The sequence below is a fragment of the Panulirus ornatus genome, chromosome 38 (assembly GCF_036320965.1).
Source record: "Panulirus ornatus isolate Po-2019 chromosome 38, ASM3632096v1, whole genome shotgun sequence".
Classification (NCBI taxonomy): Eukaryota; Metazoa; Arthropoda; class Malacostraca; order Decapoda; family Palinuridae; genus Panulirus; species Panulirus ornatus.
The window spans coordinates 13252230-13277370 of record NC_092261.1 but is presented as its reverse complement, the minus strand read 5'-3'; the positions used below and the strand labels follow the sequence as shown (position 1 = coordinate 13277370).

General features: G+C 37.7%; 1 protein-coding gene across 5 annotated transcripts in view; it reads right to left on the bottom strand.

The window, feature by feature from the left end:
• The window catches only part of Nup44A (nuclear pore complex protein Nup44A), a 541896-nt gene extending 519976 nt beyond the window's left edge, over positions 1-21920 (bottom strand). For 2 of the 5 annotated variants that reach the window (XR_011715428.1, XR_011715429.1), the window contains exons 1-7: positions 21761-21920; positions 18445-18577; positions 16228-16384; positions 12564-12703; positions 9434-9546; positions 7088-7321; positions 4093-4253 (exon numbers count right to left, since the gene is read on the bottom strand). Coding sequence is in view for 3 of the 5 variants with exons in the window: in XM_071684687.1 (XP_071540788.1) it covers positions 1716-1894; positions 4093-4253; positions 7088-7321; positions 9434-9546; positions 12564-12703; positions 16228-16384; positions 18445-18555 (1095 nt within the window). In the remaining 2 variants the exon portion in view is untranslated. Of the gene's footprint in view, positions 1-1391; positions 1895-4092; positions 4254-7087; positions 7322-9433; positions 9547-12563; positions 12704-16227; positions 16385-18444; positions 18578-21627; positions 21647-21740 lie in introns of those variants that run through there. The other 3 variants (XM_071684687.1, XM_071684688.1, XM_071684689.1) reach the window with 3 other exon arrangements.
• Positions 21921-25141: the final 3221 nt, after the last annotated feature.

Genomic DNA, 25141 nt, shown 5'->3' with positions numbered 1-25141 from the left:
TATGTAAGTATTGTGCTGTACTTCATAATGACTAAGAAACCAATTTATATATAAGTGAACTGTACTGCATGCTATAGGATAAGGGACCCAGTACCCCTAGCTTTTCCCTTTATCCTAACAGCTTCATTTCTCCCTGGCATCCCCAGATCTTCCAGCCTCTTTAATGCCACTTACAGGAGTCAAGGTAAAAATACAGTAATTAATATCTATACATTGAAGACTATTTCAGTATCATAGAACTTTTGAATAAATTTAATCATGGAACTTTTGAATGGATTTAATTCAAAAATGAAAAAGTGGTTTCTTTTGTAAGCATTGGCTGCCAAAGTATAGGGTAGGGGATGGTTCAGCACATCCCAGAATATAGGCTGTATTTGGTAATTTTGCAACCCTGTATTTTGGCACAGCTTGAGTCCCAGTCATGCCCAGTCAGGCTCAAACTGCTTGTGGTAACACTATTAGTGTGAAGACACCTCCAGTGAGGCTGTCAGTGGATGGCAAAGGGCCTTTCCATCCCTAAAGGAGTCCATCTTATTCAGCCCTTGCATGGAGCTCAGCCTCAAAGTTACAGAATCCCATGAAAAGGAGTCCTAAGGTCACATAATAATAATGGTAATACATTGTAAGCTAGTCAGACAACCCTAACTTGATAAGAGGAAATGGAACCGACCTCAACCAAACAAAAAACTGCCTTACTTAACTAAACCTTCAAGAATGGGAAAATTCCAGTGTTATTTGGTTTCATTCAAATGATGCATTCAAATGCTTTCTGCTACAACACTAAGAATGAGCATTTCACTAAACTATAATTTTTCCATATAGCATATTTGCATCTTTGGTTCACTGTTCACTATCATGCTGTTAAAATGTTTGTCATCCAGAGAAATCTGCATAACAATGCCATAATTCTTCTGTAGGAGTGTCATGTATCAGTAAACAGGAAGTGTTAAACAATTGTAGCTGTAAGTCTAACTGGAAAAGTTGACCAATAATAAGTGTAGGTCTCAGGAACAAACAGCACGGCAAAAGCTGTTAAGAAAGTATAAAGGGGGTTTCCTTTGTGACTGTATTCCCAAACCTCAACTTTTCATTACAGTTAGGTCAGTCTTGATATCAACAAACACAACTAAGAATACCATAGTGAATAACACTATACACCAAGCTTTCAATCTGTCTCATTAGTAAGGGGTCAGTTTTGACATCAATCAGTTACCAGATTTACAAATAACATAGGAGAAAAATCTTGTACATACCTAGTTTTCAATTTAGGTTTCATTATGTGTGAACAATCCCTGACATTACATAGATATCCCTTTTAGTGAAAGATAACATTTCAGGCAGCTCTCCCATTACCAAATATTCTGTGGGATGCAATAAAATCCTTTAACAGCATCATTTGACACTTTTATTACTAAACATGGTAAAATAGTTTAGCTGATGAGTTCTTAATTCATACAAACCTTTATCAACAAATTCCTTTAACTGTACTATCGTATAAGTTCTGCTCTAAAATTCTGATGTTCTCACATAATATTCCACTGAATTTCCTATATACAACATGTAAAGACAAATCAGGGCTATCTTTTTTTCAATCAAAAGAATAAATTGAAATATAAAAACAACAGCTGTAAACCAAGGCAAACAAAGTTTTATCAAAACAATCAGGTATTCCTCGATATGAGCGCAAAGTCACATATATCAACATATCACCAACACTAATGCCAAGGTACGTGGGATGGGTGTGCTGTAGGTGCCAATTTGAAGTATCTTGCTGTGTGATGTCCTGCAGCTGTTGCTCCTGACTGCTGTGAAGAATCCCCTGAGGTTCCTGCCTCTGTCTCAACAGCCTCACCACGAAAGGTTGAGATACACTTCCATATGTCTAGATAATTGGCTGGGGACAAAAAAATCATACTGAGAATTTACAAGACTCCCACAAATAACAGACAGCAAAAATCCACAGAATCATCAGAACCAATCGAGTAATTCTGACAAATCCAAGGGAAGATATGAGTTTCCAATCTCAGACAAGCTTCCACTTGAGAGCACTACAAAGCCATTCAAAGAACAGATCATTTCCTTAAAAAAAACAGGAAGGAGGATGTGCTTGGTGCATATAAGGAAAAAATCAAAATTTGCACTATAGCTTTGTTAAAACCAAACAGAATGGAAAACTAACACTCCCAAAATAGACAGCATAAGATGGTTCTTAGCATCAGTTCAATACTCCTACATTAAGATGGTAGGGCTTTCATGGGAATTTCCTGATTAGAAATTGTCTTCCATGGGAAGCTACTGACTAGAACCTACCAACAATAGCAGCACTTCCCTGGGCAGTTCCAGATAAAACCCTGCTCACAGAGTAGCAATTCCAGGGCAGTTCCTGATTATAAACTGCTCAGAGAGTTTATGCTTGAAATGATCTGTTAGACACCCTCTCCAACCTAAAATCAGTCTTTTATCTCCAGATGTTCTGAAACTATGAATTCTAATAAAAATGAGCTCATGGTCCCTGTTTTTCTGATGACCTTTTCAAATAACTATGATGATGCAACATATCCCACTACCAGTAACAAACAAGGACATATCTCACCCACAAGTTTTGATGTTTCTATTACCTGTACTAGCAACAAGTACAAACCATTTGAAGCAAAGTAACAAATCATATCTAGGGCAGCAATATATAGACCTAAAGCGTACTGACTTCTGACAGGCAGTGTCACAGTCTATGGAATTCTGCAATCATGTAATCACAGTTAATTGTATCAGCCGCTGCCAGGTATGAGTGCAAGTGATGTGCAAAGTGCAGCACAGTTAAAGCAATTTTAAGGAGGATACTGATCGCCATGACTTGATGTAACAGCCAATTGTTGACGATGGTCACCTTATGACCAATACTGGGACATCATATTTGCATCAACCAAGACTGGAACACCCTCATGACACCCTATGACCAACAGTAAAATGCCAACCCCAAGGTGAACATAATAAAATCAAATGTGGGCCCTCAATCAATATAAGTGGAACCCCAACAGCATGACACTTCATGACCAAAAGTGAAATATTAACTTTGTGACAAACTTCCCAATACTAAAAATTAATCATAAACATTACAGAACAAAATAAATAAGAGTGCTTCACAAACATTAGGACACATGCAATGATACTACCAGCAACGCCAGCATTATAAAACAGTCTATGATCAGTATGACATTCTATACTACGAATGGAATGAAGACTTTATGACTAAGACCTTAGAAGTAAGACCTGATCATCAATTCTATGACAGCCACTTTAAAACTAGAACACCAAACTCGATTACCACAATGCACGATTTGAGCATAAACATTAGGGCATACATCACATTACCAAGACTGGAGCTTTGTGATACACATCAACAACCAAGGTTGGTACATCAACTGTATGATGTGCATCCAATAACCAAAAACAAACACCAATTTTATGATAAACCACAAGACCAAAAGTGGAACAGAAGCCTTACGAAAAACTCCTATGGACAGGCTGTAAAATCAGTTCTACAGCCCACAGTACAATAATTAAGAAAAAATTACTAATCTTATGACAAACAAACCATAACCAATAGAAGAAAAGCAAGCAGCAGAAGTATTTTCAGTTATCAACAAAAGGACTCTGGAAATAAAAAGTAGATATGTTCATGTTCACTTTTTTCAATTACTTGCTCTATCCTTTGTTTTAATTCATTTTTGTCTTTACATATTGCCTACTCTTTTCAAACCCGATCAACAAGAAATAATTCCTTGCCAGTATTCATTCTTTAACTTAGATCAAGCAAAGGTAAGGTTATTCCAGGCACATAACTTATATCTTCTACTTGTTTCACCATTTCCTGCATTTGTGAAAAACAATTGAAGAAAAGCCTCATTTGCTCACTTCCATTCTCTAGCTATCAAGTGTACTGTACTGAGACAATAGCCCCCTATCCATAAACAGGCCCCATAGAGGCTTTTTTGCTTTTCCTGAATGCTTCTTGTGCCCAAGTTCAGCAGATACATAACCATCTAAAAATAATCTCAGCTAACGAGAAAAAATTTAAAGATTTCACAACCATACCTTTCCAGAGGCGAACACAACCATCATCTCCAGAGGAAGCGAGAATAGTGCCTGTCATGTTCCAACAGACACGCCACACAGTTGATCCATGGTCGTCAAATTGTCCTGCTTGGCGTACTTCAAAGGTAGATAAGCTGCTTTGGTTCTGCGCTAAATCTTGCCTGATGGAAACAGGGAAAGATTCATCCATAGTACACTTTATGGGAGATGTGGAAACAACAACGATGACGAATTATAATATGAATGTGGGAAGGAAAAGAGGAGACAGATGTATAATGCAACTACGTCAACAAGCACAAAAAAATGAGGTGGGCAGAACTTGTGCGGAATGTATAATTCATATATTTACATATTATCATTAACTCCATTTCTATGGGTGGATCAGTACATCTAAACTCTGATATCACTAATACACATCCTCAAAAATGCCTAATCTGCTTAAGTGAAACAAGGATTTCCATACTTATAAAAGTACTTTTAATTTTTTCACTCTGCATGCTAACCATATAATCACAAAATTATTCCACTGAATCCAACCCATATCATTCTTTAACAATCTTTCACTGAATTATTGCTTGCCCTAATCAGTTCTCTCACTGCATTTATCCACCCCTTCCATGATCTACTTCTCTTCCTTGTATTTCTATCTTCTTGAGCATTCTATAATCTTCTCTAAGTTCTTCATTGCCATACCATTCTTAAAAATCTTCATTTACATACTGTTCTAATGCTTTCTTCAAACCACATACCTTTTTCACATCTTCATTCGATCTACCCTTCTAATTCTAGCTAAATGTTTCCCCTGGTCTCCATGAGTTCACTTTGAATACATTAAAAGTTAAATGACTTAGTTTCTAACACCAAAAATTTGATGTAAATTATGACGTTCAGAGTTAAATAGTTTAGCAAGGACAAAGCAAGTGCTTCATTTTAAAATCTGCCCTGCATGTCTCCCACATGGTGCATGAGAGACTACAAATGCTGCAGAAAGCATTTGCTTTAGTAAAATGCTTTTTATTTTGATCCTAAAAACTGAATGGTTAGCTAGATCAAAATCCCTAAATAAAAAGAGTCACCAAATTACAATTACAATATCTATAAGGCTAGCAGATATGCAAGCCATTTGATGGTCTCCCATACATTATATATACATAAGACCCTCCCCAGTGGTACAGTAATCAATAAAAAAATCAACTACTCTGTATATATGCCCTACTGATAATTAATGATTAAAACATTTTAAGTTGTGCTGCATACTGATTCTGCACAACACATTATTTTTATAGCCACAACCAATAATTATTGCATTAGACATAATATACATGCCACTACCACAATATAACATCTCTAACAAGTATATTCCCACAAATGAATAATAACAACACCATCAGCAGCAAATAAAGCATCATACAATTGAAAACAAAGCATGAAAAAACTGAGTTGCTACTCATCAGACATATGCCCATACGTATCATATCTAAATAATTCTGAGCTTGTAATGTACAAAACATTACATGTCTATATACAACTATATATCATATCCTAATATAACAAATCAGCAACAAAACCTGGATGGATACCTATATAGAGACACTGCAAAACAGCCTCAGTTTTCTGGTAATCTATATACAATCTTTCCACTGGGAAGGGACTAATTTCCCCAATTGAGGAGGATGATTTTCTAAGTGTTGTTTACCTACAGTACATATGTACAGACTAGAGAATCTGTTGGCCAATCAACTTTATCATTGATGAAAAAAAAGCCAGATCAAAAAGCAATCTACATGATAAGATGGAGAAAGTGACTCTGCTGTCACTAGCTGGCCCCCATGACTCTATCAGGTACATACAAATGCTCCAACTCATCCTTAATGTTAATCATCAGTCATCTTGTTCACTAACAGCCTGTTTCATTATTATTCATCTATACTGCATCTGTACTGGATAATACTATCAATTATTGATGTGTTTTTTGTGTCTGCTATGTTAGTTAGTCAGGAAAAAATTTATAGTACTTGGTGGTCTTAGAAAAAGTCTAGAATTTTTCTCCTTCTGTACTATGTTAAATCAGGATAATTCTAAACAAAATATGCTTTGAATGCCATTTTCCAGAGATGCATCTCTTGTTCAATGCAGGGGAAACCTGCATACAATGAAATCTAATCCATCTGTGCAGCTCTTTTACCATCCTGACCAATACAAACTTGGGTCTCACATAAAAGGTGGGAGAAGTACTCCTTTATACAAGTTTCTTGCACACTTTCTGCTGAAATAACCTACAAAATAACCTACAGCTTTTAGTAAATCTTTGATTTTTTCTTCTGGCATGAATCTGCTTTCAAGTCAGTTTCCCCACTTACTTCCCCACTTTCTTACTGAACTTTAAAACTATATTTCTAACATCATCCACAACTCTCAGTTCAATAAATCATGCAAATAGATTATATACTGTGATCTTCCATCCCTCAAAATCTAGAGCTTTACTTTTCTTTGCTTTTCCTTTTAGCATCCTCTTCCTACATGCACCATTGAAATTAGCCACAATTTTAACTTGATCAACAATAAGAATCATCTGTATACACCAACTGTTTCTCTATGACTACTTTCAACACAATCTTGTTCTCATGTCACAAAGTGTATTCTCTATGACTACTTTCAACACAATCTTGTTCTCATGTCACAAAGTGTATGATCAATTAGAGAGCAAACTAACCATGGTAACTTTACATGACTTTGATGTAATCCTACAAACCAACATGTACTACTTCACGCACAAAATATTTCCAATACAGAAAGATCCTAACAGCATTCTAAATGCATTCATGGCTACCACATACATTAAGAACATTTTAGAAGGCTTTCCTATTAATCTTATATGCATTTTTCAAAGCAATAAGTGTTTGGTATCCTTTTTTTCTCTTGACCTTTCTCTACCACATTTCTAAAGGCGAACAAATAGTGTGAACACTATTTCCTTTCCTATATCAATACTTACTTGATGGGTTTGAGTGCTATAATCTTGACATCTTTTGTGGCAATCCCCAGAAGGTAGTAGGAACGGCCAAGGTTAGGAGCAAAGGCAAGGTCATGGACGGGCTCTGTTACAGTCACTAAGGTCTCCACTTTGTTCCACTTCTGAGTGTTAGCAGAGAACTCATAGATGAATACTTTCCCACCTGAAGCTGGATTAGGGTCATCACTGCCTACTGCTATCAGGGGTGCATAAAGCCTGAAAAGAATTATATAATATGCCAAACCTGAGGAAGCATTTTAAGTCATATTCTTACACTTTTAAGTTCAATAGGCATCTGAGCTAATACCTACATATCAAATATTTTGTCTTACATTTCAGTGAAACTGCTACAATGTATTATACAAATCTTTTATGAGAAGAAATGCTAAGCATTAGGATTATAAAGTAGGCTCTGAAGCATGAACAACCATTCCTCTATCATAGGTATTGCCCTAAAAGGATCTGAGAGAGTACTAGCTTGGTGGAAGATTAAAGCAGTTTCATTTTGTCTTCAAAATAAGGGGTGTCAATAAGGATTCACCTCATTCAACCATCACAAACATACATATGATGTTTACATATAAAGACTCAAAACCCATACAGTGACACACCAGGATTTATGAAATAACGGGACAAAGATGAAGTGGTGTAAATTAGGTGTCCACTTTCATCACTTACAAACAACTCGGTTCTTAAAAGAAAAGGGCAGAGGAAGAGAAGACAGGAAGAAAATATATGGATGCTCATAATGCACTGCCTACAATAAGGAAATGGGTTTTCATCTTTTAAAACATACATTTCTCACCTATGGAAAGAGCTTTAACAGCATTTCAGAGAATATACATATGAAGAGACTTAAAATATACATATGGAGGGACTTAATCACCTATGAAAAAACTGAAAAGCTTACTCTTCAGCCTTTTGCTGCAGCAATCCCAATATACAATGTAAAATCTTTGTAAAAAAAAAATACTCATATCTAAATATATCTCCACAAGTTTGTTATCATAATCAAGTATAAAACATAATTTTGAAAATAAAATGAAGTAAAACTTGAATGCATGAAACATTGCTTATGTCTGCTATGCATCCTTTAATGTATGCTGTTCAATTGGCAGGAAACTGAGGCACTCCAGTAATACCTCAGGCATATGTAGTGAAATGATTCCTGTGTTCATTACTAATGAAAAAAAGAATTAAAAAAACCATTAAACAATGTGATGGACAGATTGCTACAGGCCCCTGGTCATCCTGATTTTAAGCATTCCTACCATACTGTACAGTGTAATCTCCTAAACTCAAACAATCTGAACACCAGATCCTTTAGATCTATCTAAAGGATCTCTGAGGCCTGTTCCAATTGAAACTCCCTCAAAGAGGTGGCCATGGCAAGAGTCTTATAAACTAAAGAGCTCCAGTGCTGCTTCTCAGCCTTCAGTGCCTCGCCCTTAACAGGCCACTGACAGAGGGCAACTCTAGCGCAGTGTTCTCATGTTCCCAATGACAACTTCTATCTAATGCTCCTACCTAATGTTTCTACCAAATGCTCCTGCCTAAATGTCCCTACTTACTACTTCTATCTACAGCTCCTACCACTTTGCCAAAAGGCAGGGCTAGCACACAGTGCTCACTGCAAAAAAAACCCAATTATGAAGAATGAGCTGTGTGAGTAAAGTGTTGTCAAGTGTTATATATGATAAAGAGAGATTGTCTGTTTGTAGGCAGAATGCCAATAGTTCACATGTTAGTGAGGCAGAAAGAAAAGACAGCTAACTGGGTCAGAGGAGTGCAACTCAACAACCACTAAAGTGCTGGCTCACTATGCAGATGTCACTAACCCTCCCAGTGCCCAGGTGGGAAGCACTGGTAATATATCTCCCTGGTCGTTGGCTGCCTACCAGCTACTATATATGCATAAAACAACGATGAAAATGAAACACAACAAGAACCAACACATTTCTAAAATTTTCAGGAGACCAGGTTTTGCCTGAATTCCATAATGGAAAAAAGATATTCCAGGCTGTGCACAAATTGTCTGAGCAGTATGCAATTTTCTCCCCAAAACCTGAATTCTGTACATTCCAAAACCACATCAGAGTCTGGATTTCGATGGATATATTCTGGCTTTGGGAAGATATAGGCTTCTTTGCCAAAATCCAGATTATGTCCCAATCCTGACAACCCTGCACACCAATCAGTTTATGTTTGGGAGAAAATGCTGTAATCCAAAAAATCTGAAATCACAATACTGCTTGGAATTCAAATTCAGGACGATCGACCTGCAGTAACAATTATCTGATGATGAAGCAGTGTAATATTACCACCTACCGAGAAGATGATGGATTCCAAGACAGGCAGGAGCACTGTAGTTTACAGTTGATTTCATAGTGTGGTGACCACTGGTTAAGATTCATTACATCTGGGGCTTCATAGATCCGTACCTGTTAATCAAGAAAAGTAATGAAAACCCTGCATCTTGATTTTACATACTAATGCTGCTTATATGTATCATTCTATTTAAGCACATTCTGGGATATAAATTTTCCCTTCCAGAAATAAATATGTCAGTTGTTAAAGGGTCTTCCAAAGCTACTACTAGGATCTGAATAGGTCAATGGTTTTTGAAAATATGCTACAAATACAAATATTTTTTCATGCTAAAGCATCCAATGTAATCTGAAGAGAAGGTCATAAAAACCCTATCTGTGATCACCTAAGGAACACTTGTCCTGAAAAGATTTGGCCCTGAAACTTTAAATTCACAATGTCTGACAGTCGCCTGTTGATGGTAAAGCACTAATGGCCAAGAAGTGGCACTGGAGTTTCATCACTTATGGAGACTTTTACCATGGCCACCCACCTGAGAGAGTTAGATAAATATAAAGTGCATGCAGACATGCATCATTTCAGCATATTAGTCCTGCATAACTGGAGTTCTTAACTTCATTCCTGCAAGCTTTGCCAGTGATACCCAGTGATACCCAATAACCTGACAGAACTTGCTTCCATTAAAATCATATTTAAAATCATTTGGTAAAATACCATCAGGGATGTTTTACATACAAACAATGAAGCTCAACCACTTAGCCATAATCAATTCTTGAGACCTTCCTAGGCAAAGATAATTCACAAATCCTTTCTATAATTCCATAAATGAAATTAAAACACAACGATCAATGGAATCTCCAGTACTTTCTCTCTCCACTTCTCTCTTGGTCTCCCCTTGCCTCATCTGTTCACCTAACTGACATACACTTTATCAGCCATTCTTTTCTTAACTATCCTCCTTTAAATAATTAACATCCAATCAACCTGTCATTCCTTTCAGCCATTCTTTTCTTAACTATCCCCCTTTAAATCATTAATATCCAATCAACCTGTCATTCCTTTCACTACACACTCCATTCTTTACTTTTCATCACTATAACGTCCTCAGTTAGCACTGTTTAATTTTCTTATTCCACTAACTTTTTTTTTTTTTTTTTTTCCGCTGTCTCTCCTGCTTATCAATCTCCACTCCCTAAGCTCATTCATTTGTACCCATAATCATGTTTACTCTCACGTCATAGGTAGCTGAACTGTTTTTTAACTGACTCCACTAAACCTTCCTAACTTTCATCAAAGCATCAGTACTCTGCTTAGATCTCAAAATTCTTACACATCTCATCATTTAGTCTTTGGAAACATGTTCTTCAGGCACTTAAATTTCTGTACTTTCTCTTATCACTTCCTGTATCTAATAATCTCATTCCCACAGAAGTAATACAGTTCTTTATTACTTTGCTTTGTCACCACTCACCTTCACCTTTTTCCTCATACAGGTAGACCATCATGAGCACCAAAAGTAAGAACAAACACACTAGGTCTTTTTAGTTTCATACTCATAACTACCACATACAAAATCTAATAATGACCTCTATCTATAACTGGATATAAGTTTCTTCAACACAATTTCTGACCTGAAACAATAACATAATCATCTTTTCTTACCTTTTTTATAACACAAAATAACAGAAAAACATCGAGGTATAAAATAGACACATATAATCCAAAGTTAATAGTGGAAATAAAAATGTTGTGAAAAAGACTGCTATTTGGCTTCTATCCTTCATTAACAACTTTTGTGCTACCTGCTCCTAAGCTTCAGCACCAGCTTGTACTTCTTACAATTACCCTTCACTGATCCTACTGTGGATGTAGGTAGACCCACAGACTTGCTCTATGGCTTATTTGTCAGCTGAATAGAAGTGTCTGAAAACTTCTCAATCAAGACTAGACTGTTCACATTACAAACCATTTTTGGGATTATAACCGCTTCCCTCATTTCTTAGCCTTTTATCTTTCGAGATGAATAAGAGTGTCCTGTAATTTTAAAATCAAGATACACCAAGGTAAAACTCATTTTGCTAGCTGCCAAATCAAAATGAAAACACTGGGGAAGGTATGAAATGTAAAAAAGCATATTACTATATAACAAGTTAAGGCACTAAATACCTTTGGAGGGAAAAACCCATCCAGTCACTATTAAAGTTTTCTTGATTAGCTGGAATGGGGCTAATCATCAACATACTATCTATGCTTCTGTGATCATCTTCATGGAGCCAACCATCCATTCACAATTTTTTTTTTCCTTCACTGAGGCCAATCATCCACTTACTATTAGTGTTCTCTTGATTTTCTGCAAAGTGCCAGTTGTTCATTCATAATCAATGCTTCTGTGATCATTTTTACTGAGGCCAATCATCTGTTCACTGTTTCCATTATCATGAATATCCTTGTTATTCTGAATAACTGAAATTTCATGAACTAATTGTTAATATGATTGTGCAAGAAGATATCATGAGTCACTATCACCATCAGAAATTTCCTGCAGTTCACTTTCTCTGCACATAAGGACCTTTTGTACAGTAATATACAATTATAAATGACATGTTTTTTTTCTATGGCAATTATAAAACATATTAGTGTATACATCATACACTACTTTTCTGTTATGTATAATAGTACAGAACAATACTGAGTAAAATCAATTCTTAATAATCCAATTGTCACAAATGTCTATCGCTTGTACCACTTCCACAAAACATTCTTACTGGGACTTGGTGGCATGTACTGTCTTCATCTGAGACCTAACCCACTATGATCAAGAGCTAGTTGAAGTCTGGGTATTGTTTTGTTCACATTTTGTGGATTTGATGTTAAAAGATATCATATCACACTTACTCAAAAAGAAAATTTGTTTTTCTGGGTATTTGATAATTTTTCTGTTACTTCAGAATTTTTCTTAAATATCAGATCATGTTGCCGAATTAAATCAAGGACTAGGTGTATGCTGAATATCATAACTGTACCATAATACTACCTCAGCCTGGAACATGGAAAAATGCATAATACACTAAGCAATATAAATACACAAAAGGAAACAGAAACACCAAATTTTATGAACTACTAAACTCACCACTCCACCAGCTGAGCAAGTGGCTAATTGAAGACCCTGAATCTTAGGGGCAAATTTGATGTCCATGACAGAGGTACGTGAATCCACCAAACCAGCTCGCTTTATCCAGGTTCTGTGGATGCCATGTCCCAGGTCACTCACTGTTGGGAAAAATAACCTTAATGCTGGAAAAGTTTTAATTCACCAATGGGACACTTCACCTGACTAAATTCTAAAGAGAAGGTATTTCAATTATTCAACTCTAAAGGTTGAGAAAAGTAAATTAATTAAAACTCCAATCTAACATCAACATGTTCAGGCATAACCATATCCTCCATTCTGTCCTTGAAACCCCACACACTGAGCACTGCATGATCCTAAAAGCAAGTGGTGTTGTACAGATGCCACAATTATTTTCTTACGAGCAACTATTTCATAATCACAGAGGTCTCATTCATACTGATAGACAATTAAAACTGGAGATGAAAGGAATGTGTTAGAAATAAAATGATATGAACAAAGGCAAACGATGAGAAGAATACGAAAAAGTGAAGAAAATTACGATCTATCTATCTATATCTCTGATGCCTGTTCCTTCCAGGAACTCCCATCAAGGGATGGCCACAACAAAATAGTCTTCATTTATCCCTGTCCTTACATGCCTCCCTCGCATACACCATTCCCCACATTCTTCCACTATTTCTCTCCTTCCAGTATTCCTCCACCCTATTTGCCCAAGTCACAGATGATCTTTCACTCACACCAACCCCTTTAATTGTACTATCATACACACTTCTTGTAAGCTCCCAGTCTTGCATTCTTTCCACATGCCCAAATCACTTCTCAAAGTATTACATTTCAACCATTCTACCACTCCACAATCACTCCCTCTGCATTCTCTGCCATACCACATCTTTCAAACACCCTTTCATTTCTTTTTTCACTCAATCTAGTCACATCACACACTCTTCTCAAATAGCTCATTTACACAGCCTAGATTCTTGACCTCTGTGACTCATTCCATGTCCATGTTTTGGCTGCATAGGTCAGGGTTGGGAGGACTATGCTGTCCCTTAATCCTCTCTTCACTTCCATACTTACACCTCTACCTTTTGGGTCAGGGTTGGGAGGACTATGCTGCCCCTTAATCCTCTCTTCACTTCCATACTCACATATCTACCTTTCATTATTCTATTAAGGGACCCAGTGATTCTTCTACCCTTTACTGTTCTCTCTCCCTTATTTCTCCTTCCATATCACCACAATTACCTAAGATAGCTCCTAGATACTTAAACTCACTTCTTTCAGTCTTTTTCCTCCACATCCACAGCAAAATTTAGAACATTTTCTCCTTTCACTCTATATGGTTTTACAAAATCTATACTTTCACTCTTGTTTCCTTTCAAACACCATTACTTTACCTTTACCTGCAATTACCTTCAGTCGGCTATGCTTACACACATCATAAAACACACTTACAACCTTCTGCAGTGCCTCTTCACTCACAGCAAACAACACAGTATCATCCACAAACAGGCTTGTCACTAGCCACCATATCTCACCACCACACTCCACATCTGCACCCTCTTTCCTTAGTTTTGCTTTCATCTCTTTTATCACTCCATCATATATATATATATATATATCAAAAAGCCACAGTGACATCACACAGCCCTGCCTCACACCTATGTGTATCCCAAAACTTTCGCTCAGCTCTCCATCTATTCTTACACACGCATTTGCTCCTTTACAGAAGGCTTTCACACCATCCAAAAGTTGTCCCCTAAACCATATATCCTTAACAATCCCACAAAGCTTTCCACTCAACTCTGTCATACACTTTCTCCAGATCCATAAAAGCTGCATACAACTTCTTACCTTTCACTATATACTATTTCGTGGTCATCTTTACTTTGAAAATCTGATCCACACATCCCCTACCTTCCCTAAATCCCCATTGCTCTTAACTTATTCTGCATTCAGTCACTTCCATCACTCTGCCAATTACTATCCTTGCATACACTTTTCCTGGTATACTTAAGACTTTTTCCCTATAATATTTACATGCATCCTTAGCACCTTTTCCTTTAAATATAGGAACAATAATAGCTTTCACCCAATCCTCAGGCACAACCTTGTTTACATGCTAAATTACAATAAGATACATCCATTCTATCAAACTTTCTCCTCCATACTTCAGCATTTCAGCCATAATCTTATCTACTCTAGGTGCCTTTCCTACCTTCAGCCTCATTACTGCCCTTCTTCCCTCCCTTTTAGCTAAATGCCATTGCACTTGTATCCTCCTCCTTCCATCCTCCATTCCCATGCATGTTACAACTGCTGCCTCCCCTTCACCCACAATCATCAGTTCTTCAAAATATTCATTCCATCTTCCTTTCACTTACTCATTTTGAGTCAGCAACTTCCCTTCCTTACTTCTAACATCAACATTTCTACTCTTACATCCACCTCTTTCAACTCCTTCCAGTATAGTTTCTTATGACCCCAAAACTTTCCACTTAACTTCCTTCCAAAATCTTCATCAACTCTGCTTTCCTCTATTAGCTTCTTAACATTCTGCTTAGATACTTTATATTCTTCCCTACTCATTTGCTGAACTTCCATTGGTATATTCCTATCGAGCAATCTACCATATGCCTTTTTCTTCTCTTCCACAGCATTTCTAATCTCTGTCCACCATGCATTGCCCTTTCTATTCCTGTACCTCACTATCTTGTATCCAACTACTGATTCTACAACTTCTAATAGTATTTCTCTTACCATTGCAAACACCTTATTCACACATGACTGCATTCCTACATGTACTGCACTTCCATCTAAGTTACCTTCCTTTCATATTCCTCCCTGCAAAATACAGCAATAAATATGCCAGGGACAACAACACAGTCTTAAAAACATGACAGAATTATAGTTCAGAGAAAGAGTAAGATATGACATAATTCGACCAGTGTGAAACATTAAGAGCATATAAAGCCAAACCCAAAAAAGGCAGTGTTGTGATATATGTACATTTCAAGATAAGATAAAAGCAGAAAATGAAGACGATCCACAACAAATGAAAACCAAAGGCAGTGAGGTATCAGAACCTTAATATGCATGGGGCAGGATAAATTGGAGCAATGAGGAACACAGTGGAAGGTATGCTCTCAATGCACTAAGCCAAGGTACATGAAGCAATCAAGGTAAATAATGGGTAAGTCAAAGGGGCTTGTCTGTGAAAGGGGGGCTCTGATTTCAGATTGTTATACTGAGTGTGAATAGGAATAAGTCAATCTGTTTTTCACTTGATCCTGATGGTACCTCACAAGGGTGGGAGGAGCAATTAGGAAAACAGAAATCTGAGTGTACCATTCAAAATAAGTTTACCGCTTTCATATGCATATTCTCATCAATTTTTACAGTCTCACAGTCCACTCACTTGCCTAGGTTCGTGGTTTTACCGCACCAATGTCAAAGACTATAAATATGTAAATCACTGACATGGTCATCCACATTAACTGCTCATTCTAAACCTTAAAAATTTATGAACTTCCTTCCAGTGCAATGCATTATCATCTAATACGCAAAATAAGTATAGAGCATATTTTGTACAGTTTTACAAAAAGACAAAATTAAATTTTTTTCACAAATACAGTGTTATATCAAGGACCATGAAACTCACCACTCTCTTCCCATATAGCTGCAGTGCGATCAAACGAGCATGTTGCAATGATCTGGCCAAATTCTGGATGAGCCCAAGTCACTTTCCATACAGAGCCACAATGGGTCTTCCAAGAGGCAGTACACACCCATTCCTCATCCTCATTCAGGTCCCATATCTGTCCAAAACACATTGATGAGTCATGGTTTTAGCTTTACTCTTGACTGTCATCGATTCTTAAATAATCATCAGTAATTCACAACAGCTGCAAAATCACTACATGTGCTTTTTCCTGGATTTCAGGAGGTTCCCATTTCATTATCACAATATAACATGAAGTTGTGACCACAACTAAATTTTACTGAGTGCCAGCAATTTATTACTAGTGCCCATGGCTCAAACTGGGTGGGGGGATGGGGGATGATATCCCCTTGCTTCCACAAAATTAAATCATAAATCAAACTATCCCTCTTGCTGTCTACACTGGAGATGGCATTCTCCTTTTTAACTCAGAAACAAATATTCTCCCCCTTTTAAACTAAATCAAATATGATTTAATATCAGACTAAAAATCATTGAGCCAATGGTTTTCCAGCACAACTTCCCCTTCAAAAGTCACCAGAATGTAGCAATATAAACTTCAATAATTTGATCAAAGTAATGAAGGGATAAGAGAGATGTGTGGAAATGAAAAGTGTTGCTGAGAGAGTAGAAGAGGTGTGTGATGAAATGGTTGGGACATATAGAGAGAATGAGTCAGGAAAGATTGACAAAGAGGATATGTGCATCAGAGGTGGAGGGAACAAGGAGAAGTGGAAGACCAAATTGGAGGTGGAAGGATGGAGTGAAAAAGATTTTGAGTGACTGGGGCCTGAACATACAGGAGGGTGAGAGGTGTGCAAGGAATAGGGTGAATTGGAACTATGTAGTATACAGGGGTCGACATATTGTCAATGGACTGAACCAGGGCATGTGAAGTGTCTGGGGTAAACCATGGAAAGGTCTGTGGGGCCTGAATGTGGATAGGGAGCTTTGGTTTCAGTGTATTACATAGGACAGCTAGAGACTGTGTGTGAACAAATGTGGCCTTTTTTGTCTGTTTTCCTGGTGCTACCTTGCTGAAGCAGGGGGTAGCAATGAGGACAAGCAAGTATGAATATAGACACGTGTATATAAGTACATGTATGTATATGAATGTGTATGGTCATTTTTGTATATATGTGTATATATGAGTGGATGGGTCGTTCTTTGTCTGTTTCCAGGCCCCACCTCACTGATGCGGGAAAAGGTGATCAAGTATAATAAATAAATAAGATGAAGAAATAAATAAATACACATATGAGAAAGAATACTTCCCATGTATTCCCTGCATGTTGTAGAAGGTGATTAAAAGGGGAGGGAGCAGGGGGTTGGAAATCCTCCACTCCCGTTTTGTACTTTTCCAAAAAAAAGGAACAGAGAAGGGAGCCAATTGAGGATATTCCTTTCAAGGATCAGTCCACTGTTCTAAACGCTACCTCGCTAACACAGGAAATGGCAAATATATATGAAAATAAATACACAGAATACATGCAAAACTAAAAAGGACACATGGTAGGTATAAAGAGTAGCTTCCCACTCCAAAAGCTGCTTACAGCATAAGTATATGAAGTAACAGCTAGCAAAACAAAGTCTGTGTCCACAGTTCTTATCAGTATATGTCTGTGTTCCCTCTTAGCAGCATCAGTGTACTGAACAATCATCCTTGAATCAGCCTGAACCAAATCTTTTTGTACTGGTACAAAAAAGGTCATGCTCATCTTCCGTTCAGAAGATTTCATTGTCTTCAGTGACAAGATCATGTGAGAGAATGTGAAACAATTCAATTCTGTTTTGTTCCACTCATAAAAATTCTTCCAGTAATGTGGATGTGCTACTTATTGACATAGTACGACTTCAAATCTAAATGAGGGGGAAAGATGCAACACATACAAGTATGGAAATGGTCCTCATAGGGTAACCCATACAAATGACTGGGGTCCTATTGGAGTTTATTTAATACTTCATAATAAAGTATTTAGGTGCATAAACAAGTAACTTTTGCTAATTTTGGCTCATAAGATAATAAGGGCTCCAGGGGTGAAGTTCCAGCTATGTTTAAGTCCAAGGGCAAAAACTACAGTGAATAAACATCAAATTTTAAATACTATAAAATATTAGGATCACAATTATGACAACAATTCAATCAGGGTCACTTACCTTGACACTTTGGTCACTAGAGCAAGTTGCCATACGCCGACCATAGAAATCGAAGGCCACATCATGGATTAAGTCTTTGTGTTCAGCATTCAGACTCTTGGCCACAAACATGATGACTACAGTTGTTATTCCTCTGGATGATAAAAAATTTTAGCTGTGCAGCATTTTCATCTTCAGCATATTAATGGACATGGCAGTGATCTACAGTACTTTCCAATCACCAATTAAGAAAATGCCCAAGACTTCATTAATTAGGATTAACCCAATCATAATCTTCTAAGTAAAATTATCTACATTTCAATACACTCAAGGCTTTGACGTTCTGCTACTAAACACAATATATGGTGCTCTATGAGTACTATTTGGCATATTGAGATGTGTGGTATTTTTGAGTGTTTTCATCACAAATATAATTACTTGAGATTTTTGTAACCAACAACTACTCTTTAGTATGACTTTCACTGCATCACATATCATTTTATAATGGTTGGGTGAAGATCTTAAACTTTAGCCCAGACTTAACACCATATAGAAAAATTTCCAAGCTGTAGCACTTGGCAACAATGTGAAGGATGCCAGCACAAGCATGAAAGGTTGAATATTGCATCTCAAGGCAGAGGCAAGCAATTCAAAAATTATGATCTTATACACAACACCTGCAATGAACAGTAAGTATAATACTGTATCATATACACAACTGCTTTTGAAGGATTAAGGATGCATCAGCTCCTCCTATAGCAAGAGTAATTGCAAATTAATGTGACCAGAGATATGGAGAAAAAAGGATAAAAGTGGAATACAAAGCATCTTTGTCAATTAACTCACAGTATTTACATAATTTACATAATTCAATGGTGTATACTTGAGACTGTGGCAAAATGAAATTTGCATTAATGGTACTCATTTCCACAAAATAATTAATTGAAGTGTAAGACACTGAATATGAGGGGAAAAAGTGCTGTTAATTCATATATCATTTTCATTATTATACTTCGTCGCTGTCTCCCGCATTAACGGGGTAAAGCAAGGAAACAGAGGAAAGAATGGCCCAACCCACCCACACATGCAAGTCCAAACACGCACATATACATACCTATACATTTCAATGTATTTATATATATATATATATATATATGTACATAATTCATACTTGCTGCCTTTATTTATTCCCGTCGCCACCCCGCCACACATGGAATGACAACCCCCTCCCCCCGCATGTGTGCGAGGTAGTGCTAGGAAAAGACAACATAGGCCACATTCGTTTACAATTAGTCTCTACCTGTCATGTATAAAGCACCAAAACCACAGCTCCCTTTCCACATCCAGGCCCCAAAAAACTTTCCATGGTTTACCCCAGACGCTTCACATGCCCTGGTTCAATCCATTGACAGCACGTTGACCCCGGTATACAACATCATTCCAATTCACTATATTCCTTGCACGCATTTCGCCCTCCTGCATGTTCAGGCCCCAATCGCTCAAAATCTTTTTCACTCCATCTTTTCACATCCAATTTGGTCTCCACCTTCTCCTCGTTCCCTCCACCTCTGACACATATATCCTCTTTGTCAATCTTTCCTCTCATTCTCTCCATGTGACCAAACAATATCAAAACACCCTCTTCTGCTCTCTTAACCACACTCTTTTTATTACCACACATCTCTCTTACCCTTTCATTACTTACTCGATCAAACCACCTCACACCACATACTGTCCTCAAACATCTCATTTCTAACACATCCACCTTCCTCTGCACAATTCTATCTATACCCCACGCCTCGCGACCATATAACATTGTTGGAACCACTATTCCTTCAAACATACCCATTTTTGCTTTCCGAGATAATGTTCTCGCCTTCCACACATTTTTCAACGCTCCCGGAACTTTCATCCCCTCCCCCACCCTGTGACTCACTTCCACTTCCATGGTTCCATTCTCTGCCAAATACACTCCCAGATATCTAAAACACTTCCTTCCTCCAGTTTTTCTCCAATCAAACTTAATTTATATAAATAATGAAAATCATTAATGATAATCAATGAAAACAATGAAAACCTTATCTAAAAATTCCTAGCGTCAACATCTCTCTTCCTTGTAGTGTTGAAGCTAAATAACTTATTGTCTTCTACTCAAGTATACTTGGTGTAGAAATGTGCATTGAAAGTACCATAATGCTGTTTTGATTATTCTCAAATGCAATATCATAAACATATTCTTTTAAACTATTTTGAGCCCACCACTGATCGTCACATTTTTCTTTGTAATCTTTTTTCTTTTATGTCTTTACATTGACTAATCTCACACTTTCCATCGTTTTCAAAGTCCTGCCCACTTACGAGGTATTCAATCTCCTAAGACAAGTAATATAGACAAAAACTATAATGCACATGTTCTTAAATTAAATATTAGCTACTAGTTGAAGTTATGATAACTGTATTCTTTACAAATACCATCTTACTTGATATAAAAAAAAAATACACCCCCAAAATCATGCTCTGATACTGTTCTGTATTCTCTGCACACTACATAAGGAGGAAATCACTCAATATCCAAAGCTAACAAAGATGCAGAGGTAATCCAGACTTCCACACATATTCATAACCTATTTCTCTCAACTTCAGTGACCTGCAAAATATGCTGGGGACTTTAGATTTTGGCATATACCTTATAGAGAATTTTAGTGTCATCACACTTACAAATTACTTTTGTCTTCAGCTGCCACGTACCAATTCTATGTAGTTTCCTCTAAACTTTACAGCATTGCAGAGCAATATCATTCAATATCTAAAGCTGTATTCAGTGCATAATGAAACTGGTAATTCATCTAAATTCCATTCATTACATATTAATCTATTTCAATTGCAAAGATTTTTTTCTACAGGAAAGTTTGATAAATCAACAAATGTTAGCAAAGTGACGGTAAACAATCAAGGAATAGGTATCATTTAATTTTTTCCTTGGCTAAAACACCTCCACCCAAACAATATATGTGAATATAATGCACATCTCAACCCCAATGAAAAGTCCCCGTTTTTTTCCCCGTCCCTCGTGCATTACTGTTTTGCACTGCTTTACGTTAACTCCCAGCATCCCTAATCTTCAACAGGGCCCTATGCACCTACTAGTAAGACAGAAAGGTTAGAAGAGAATTAATCCAAACTAAAGTGCGCATGATACTGTACCACGTGCATGCGTTTCATAACATGGGTTTGATTTGCGTTTTGGCAAAATACACAAACGAAACCATATATACATGGACACCGGGGACAGCACACAAAGTATTATCAGAACAAACCATCACTAAAATAAACTTACATCTGATCTATTTGTGCACTTTGCACAGAACTCCTTTGCACTGCCTCCTTCTTTCGTTTTGTTGTGGTTTAAATGTTTACTTATCAATTTAAAATGACAGCTGATCCAGTATTCTCGTACGCAACGGAGACTATGTTATCGTACCTTGTACACATAAATGACGAGCATCTCAATAATCTAAATACCTTGTTAGGAAAACGTTGCGATAGTATCACTTTCTTAAAAAGGATTTGCATTCAATTGTTATATATATATATATATATATATATATATATATATATATATATATATATATATATATATATATATATATATATATATATTACAGGCATATTGTACATTTCTAATTCATATCTTAGATCACAGTGTATACATTTACAACATTATTTTCTACTTAACAGTACTTTTGAAGGCAGTGACTCAACACAAACACAAAATGAGATTCTCTATTACCTATTCACTTCTACTTTCATCTTTTGAAAGTTCTACTAGTCATATAAAAACCTTTCCTTCACTGTTCACCACAAAACATCGGTAATCTCACAGCGGATGAATACAGAGCGATACATCACACTCCTGACACTTGTGATAGGACATGTATTTCTTTGACCCTCGGGTGATATGGGAGCATATATGACACCTCCGACGTGGCCTTGGATTATTCTGGGGCGGTATTGGTATCCAGAAACGTTTTTTAACCTGTGAGTGAAGTGGGTGTACCTGGCCAAGGGCCGCGCTTGGACGTACGTGGTACCTCTTCAATCATCAGGCATGATTGCTGCACGGAATTTTAACAGCGGTGGTTTCTTACCCGTTTCCAGCATGTGCATATTGTAAGCAATGGTGTAGCTTCCCATGTCCACTTCCCTATGTCAGCTACCTCACGCCTCCGTGTCCTGATAACCCTCGTGCGGGGGACCTTGGCATCGTCACTATTATCACTTCTAATGTCACTCTTTCTCCCCCAGTGTTGCTTGTACTTCATATACGTCCGTATCGCTGTCTTCATCCGAAGCACCCTCAGAATAGAGATCTTCCATAGCGTCAAGGTAAAGGACGAGGTTTCCGGAATGCCTCATCATGAGGGCGTTGATCAATGAAATTCACTGACATTTTCCTAGGGACTAACCAGTGCATGAACGATATCAAGACTGTATCATCTGGGAACTATGTGTGATGCCAACGCATGCATTCATGGTCGTATAATTCGCTTCAAGGCAAAGAAGGAGATTCAAAAATATTGAACGCATTCGCTAAAGCCGCAGGCAACAGAAGAAAGTATTATGACGTGTATGTTACAAACGTTATCCCTGGGGATAGGGGAGAAAGAATACTTCCCACGTATTCCCTGCGTGTCGTAAAAGGCGACTAAAAGGGAAGGAAGCGGGGGGGGGGGGGGCTGGAAATCCTCCCCTCTCATTTATTTTTTTAATTTTCCAAAAAAAGGAACAGAGAAGGAGGCCAGGTGAGGATATTCCCTCAAAGGCCCAGTCCTCTGTTCTTAACGCTACCTCGCTAATGCGGGAAATGGCGAGTAATATGAAAGAAAAAAGAAACGTTACAAACGCAGTATTTCAATGTATATGTTACACAATTTAACGCTAGGATAATATAGTCTCAAAAATTCCATACCCTCTCTTCACCTGTTTCAATTTTTGATACGTTCTGTCATTAGTGATAGTTAACATGCACACGGTGACATATATATGATCAAGGGCTGTTCAATTCGATTGGAGGGAAGGGGGTGTCATAGATGTGTTCCACTTTGTTATTAGGCTGGAGAAGGGGTATAATCGAGATTAATGGGAAAGTAATCAATGGTCGCAATGAAAGCAAAACGTCTCGATAAGCTCAGGTAATTTGATAAGAAACATGTGGTTACACTCAATTAGTTTGATAAGGAACATGTTGAACGTGTATGTACCACACAATCTGTGAATGATTACACACTCAAGTACCTGTGGTTCATACCTCCCCCCCCCAACACACACACACACACACACACACACGCAGACGGAAGCACGTACTGTGACTGAAATTCCAGCTATCCCTCCATCAACACTGGTAGGTGCTGATGGAGATAGTTCTCAGGTAATGCTCAGGCGTCCTTCTATGACGCCAACTTCTCCTTCAGGTTAACTCCGACAGTGTGGAATTATCAGGAAATATCATAACAGCTGCACAGTAACGCTACAAGTATTGACGCCTTTCTCGATAAATCAAAGTTCCATTTCAAACATTTCTATTCTAAAAAGAATGGGAAAAATACCGTAAGTATCAATTTAGCACTAAAACATATCAGCGGAGGGACTTCCTTTCAGCGTGAGAAAAACAGAGGCGATCACAACTTTGTGAACTGCGGCCTTATACTATAGACTACAAGTTCGAGAGTTTTCACATTGAAATTAGGAAGCAATGTAGTTTCCGAATTCATCAACAAGGGATCAAGCACTGTGGTAATGAAACACAATTACTGATGAAAAACAATAATTTTAGTATCAATTGTACCTCACATACAAGTCCTAATGATTCACACGTACAGGGAGTTCAAGGATCGAATGACTACACGTATGCAATGGTATATAACATTAAGCAATGCTTCACAGTGGAGCACGAAAAATAAAAATGTTCCCACTGGGATAGTGCACAAGATGACTTCACACTGAAACAGAGGGAGACCATATATGACGACTCCAGACACCTGTATAGGCAGATGACAGTCTCTCTCCCAGAGGCGGAAGTAACATAATGGAAGAAGTATTGCCGACGCTGGAGATCCGACGCTCTTTTCGGAACAGCCTTCCGCATAGCGGTGCTATGAGGCGGTGGGTGGCGCCCTTGTGATCCTCCTTCACCACCAACAACACCGTGGTGGCTCGTGATGCGGTGGCTAGGGCCGCGCGTCACGGGCATTAGGCTCAGCCTAGCCTCCGCTATCTAGCTAGACTCCCGAACCAATAAGGTCGTGAGAGAGGGAAAGAATAGATGAACTAATACCATCAACATCGGCAACTGGGTGAAATATGCTACCTTACCCACTATCACTCTCCATCGTGTTCACAACGGAGGGAGGTGCCACCAAACACATGACAACATGATGATGGGTTTATTCAGGTTACATGTTTACCACACCCTCGTTCCTCTACCCTCGCCATACTCTCTTTATGTCACCCTCGACACCACTCGGGTTTATTGAACGTACGTTTGACCTGATGATTACGGGACAGGTCAAGAGCACATTCATCGCACCAGGGTTAGGTTAGGATGCAGAGTATTGAAGAGAATCATAAGAAGAAACACAAGGTAATGGAACAGCAAATACCGTATGTCTCACTGACAGACCTTGCCCATCACTCGAGACACCAAACACTATAAAGAAAA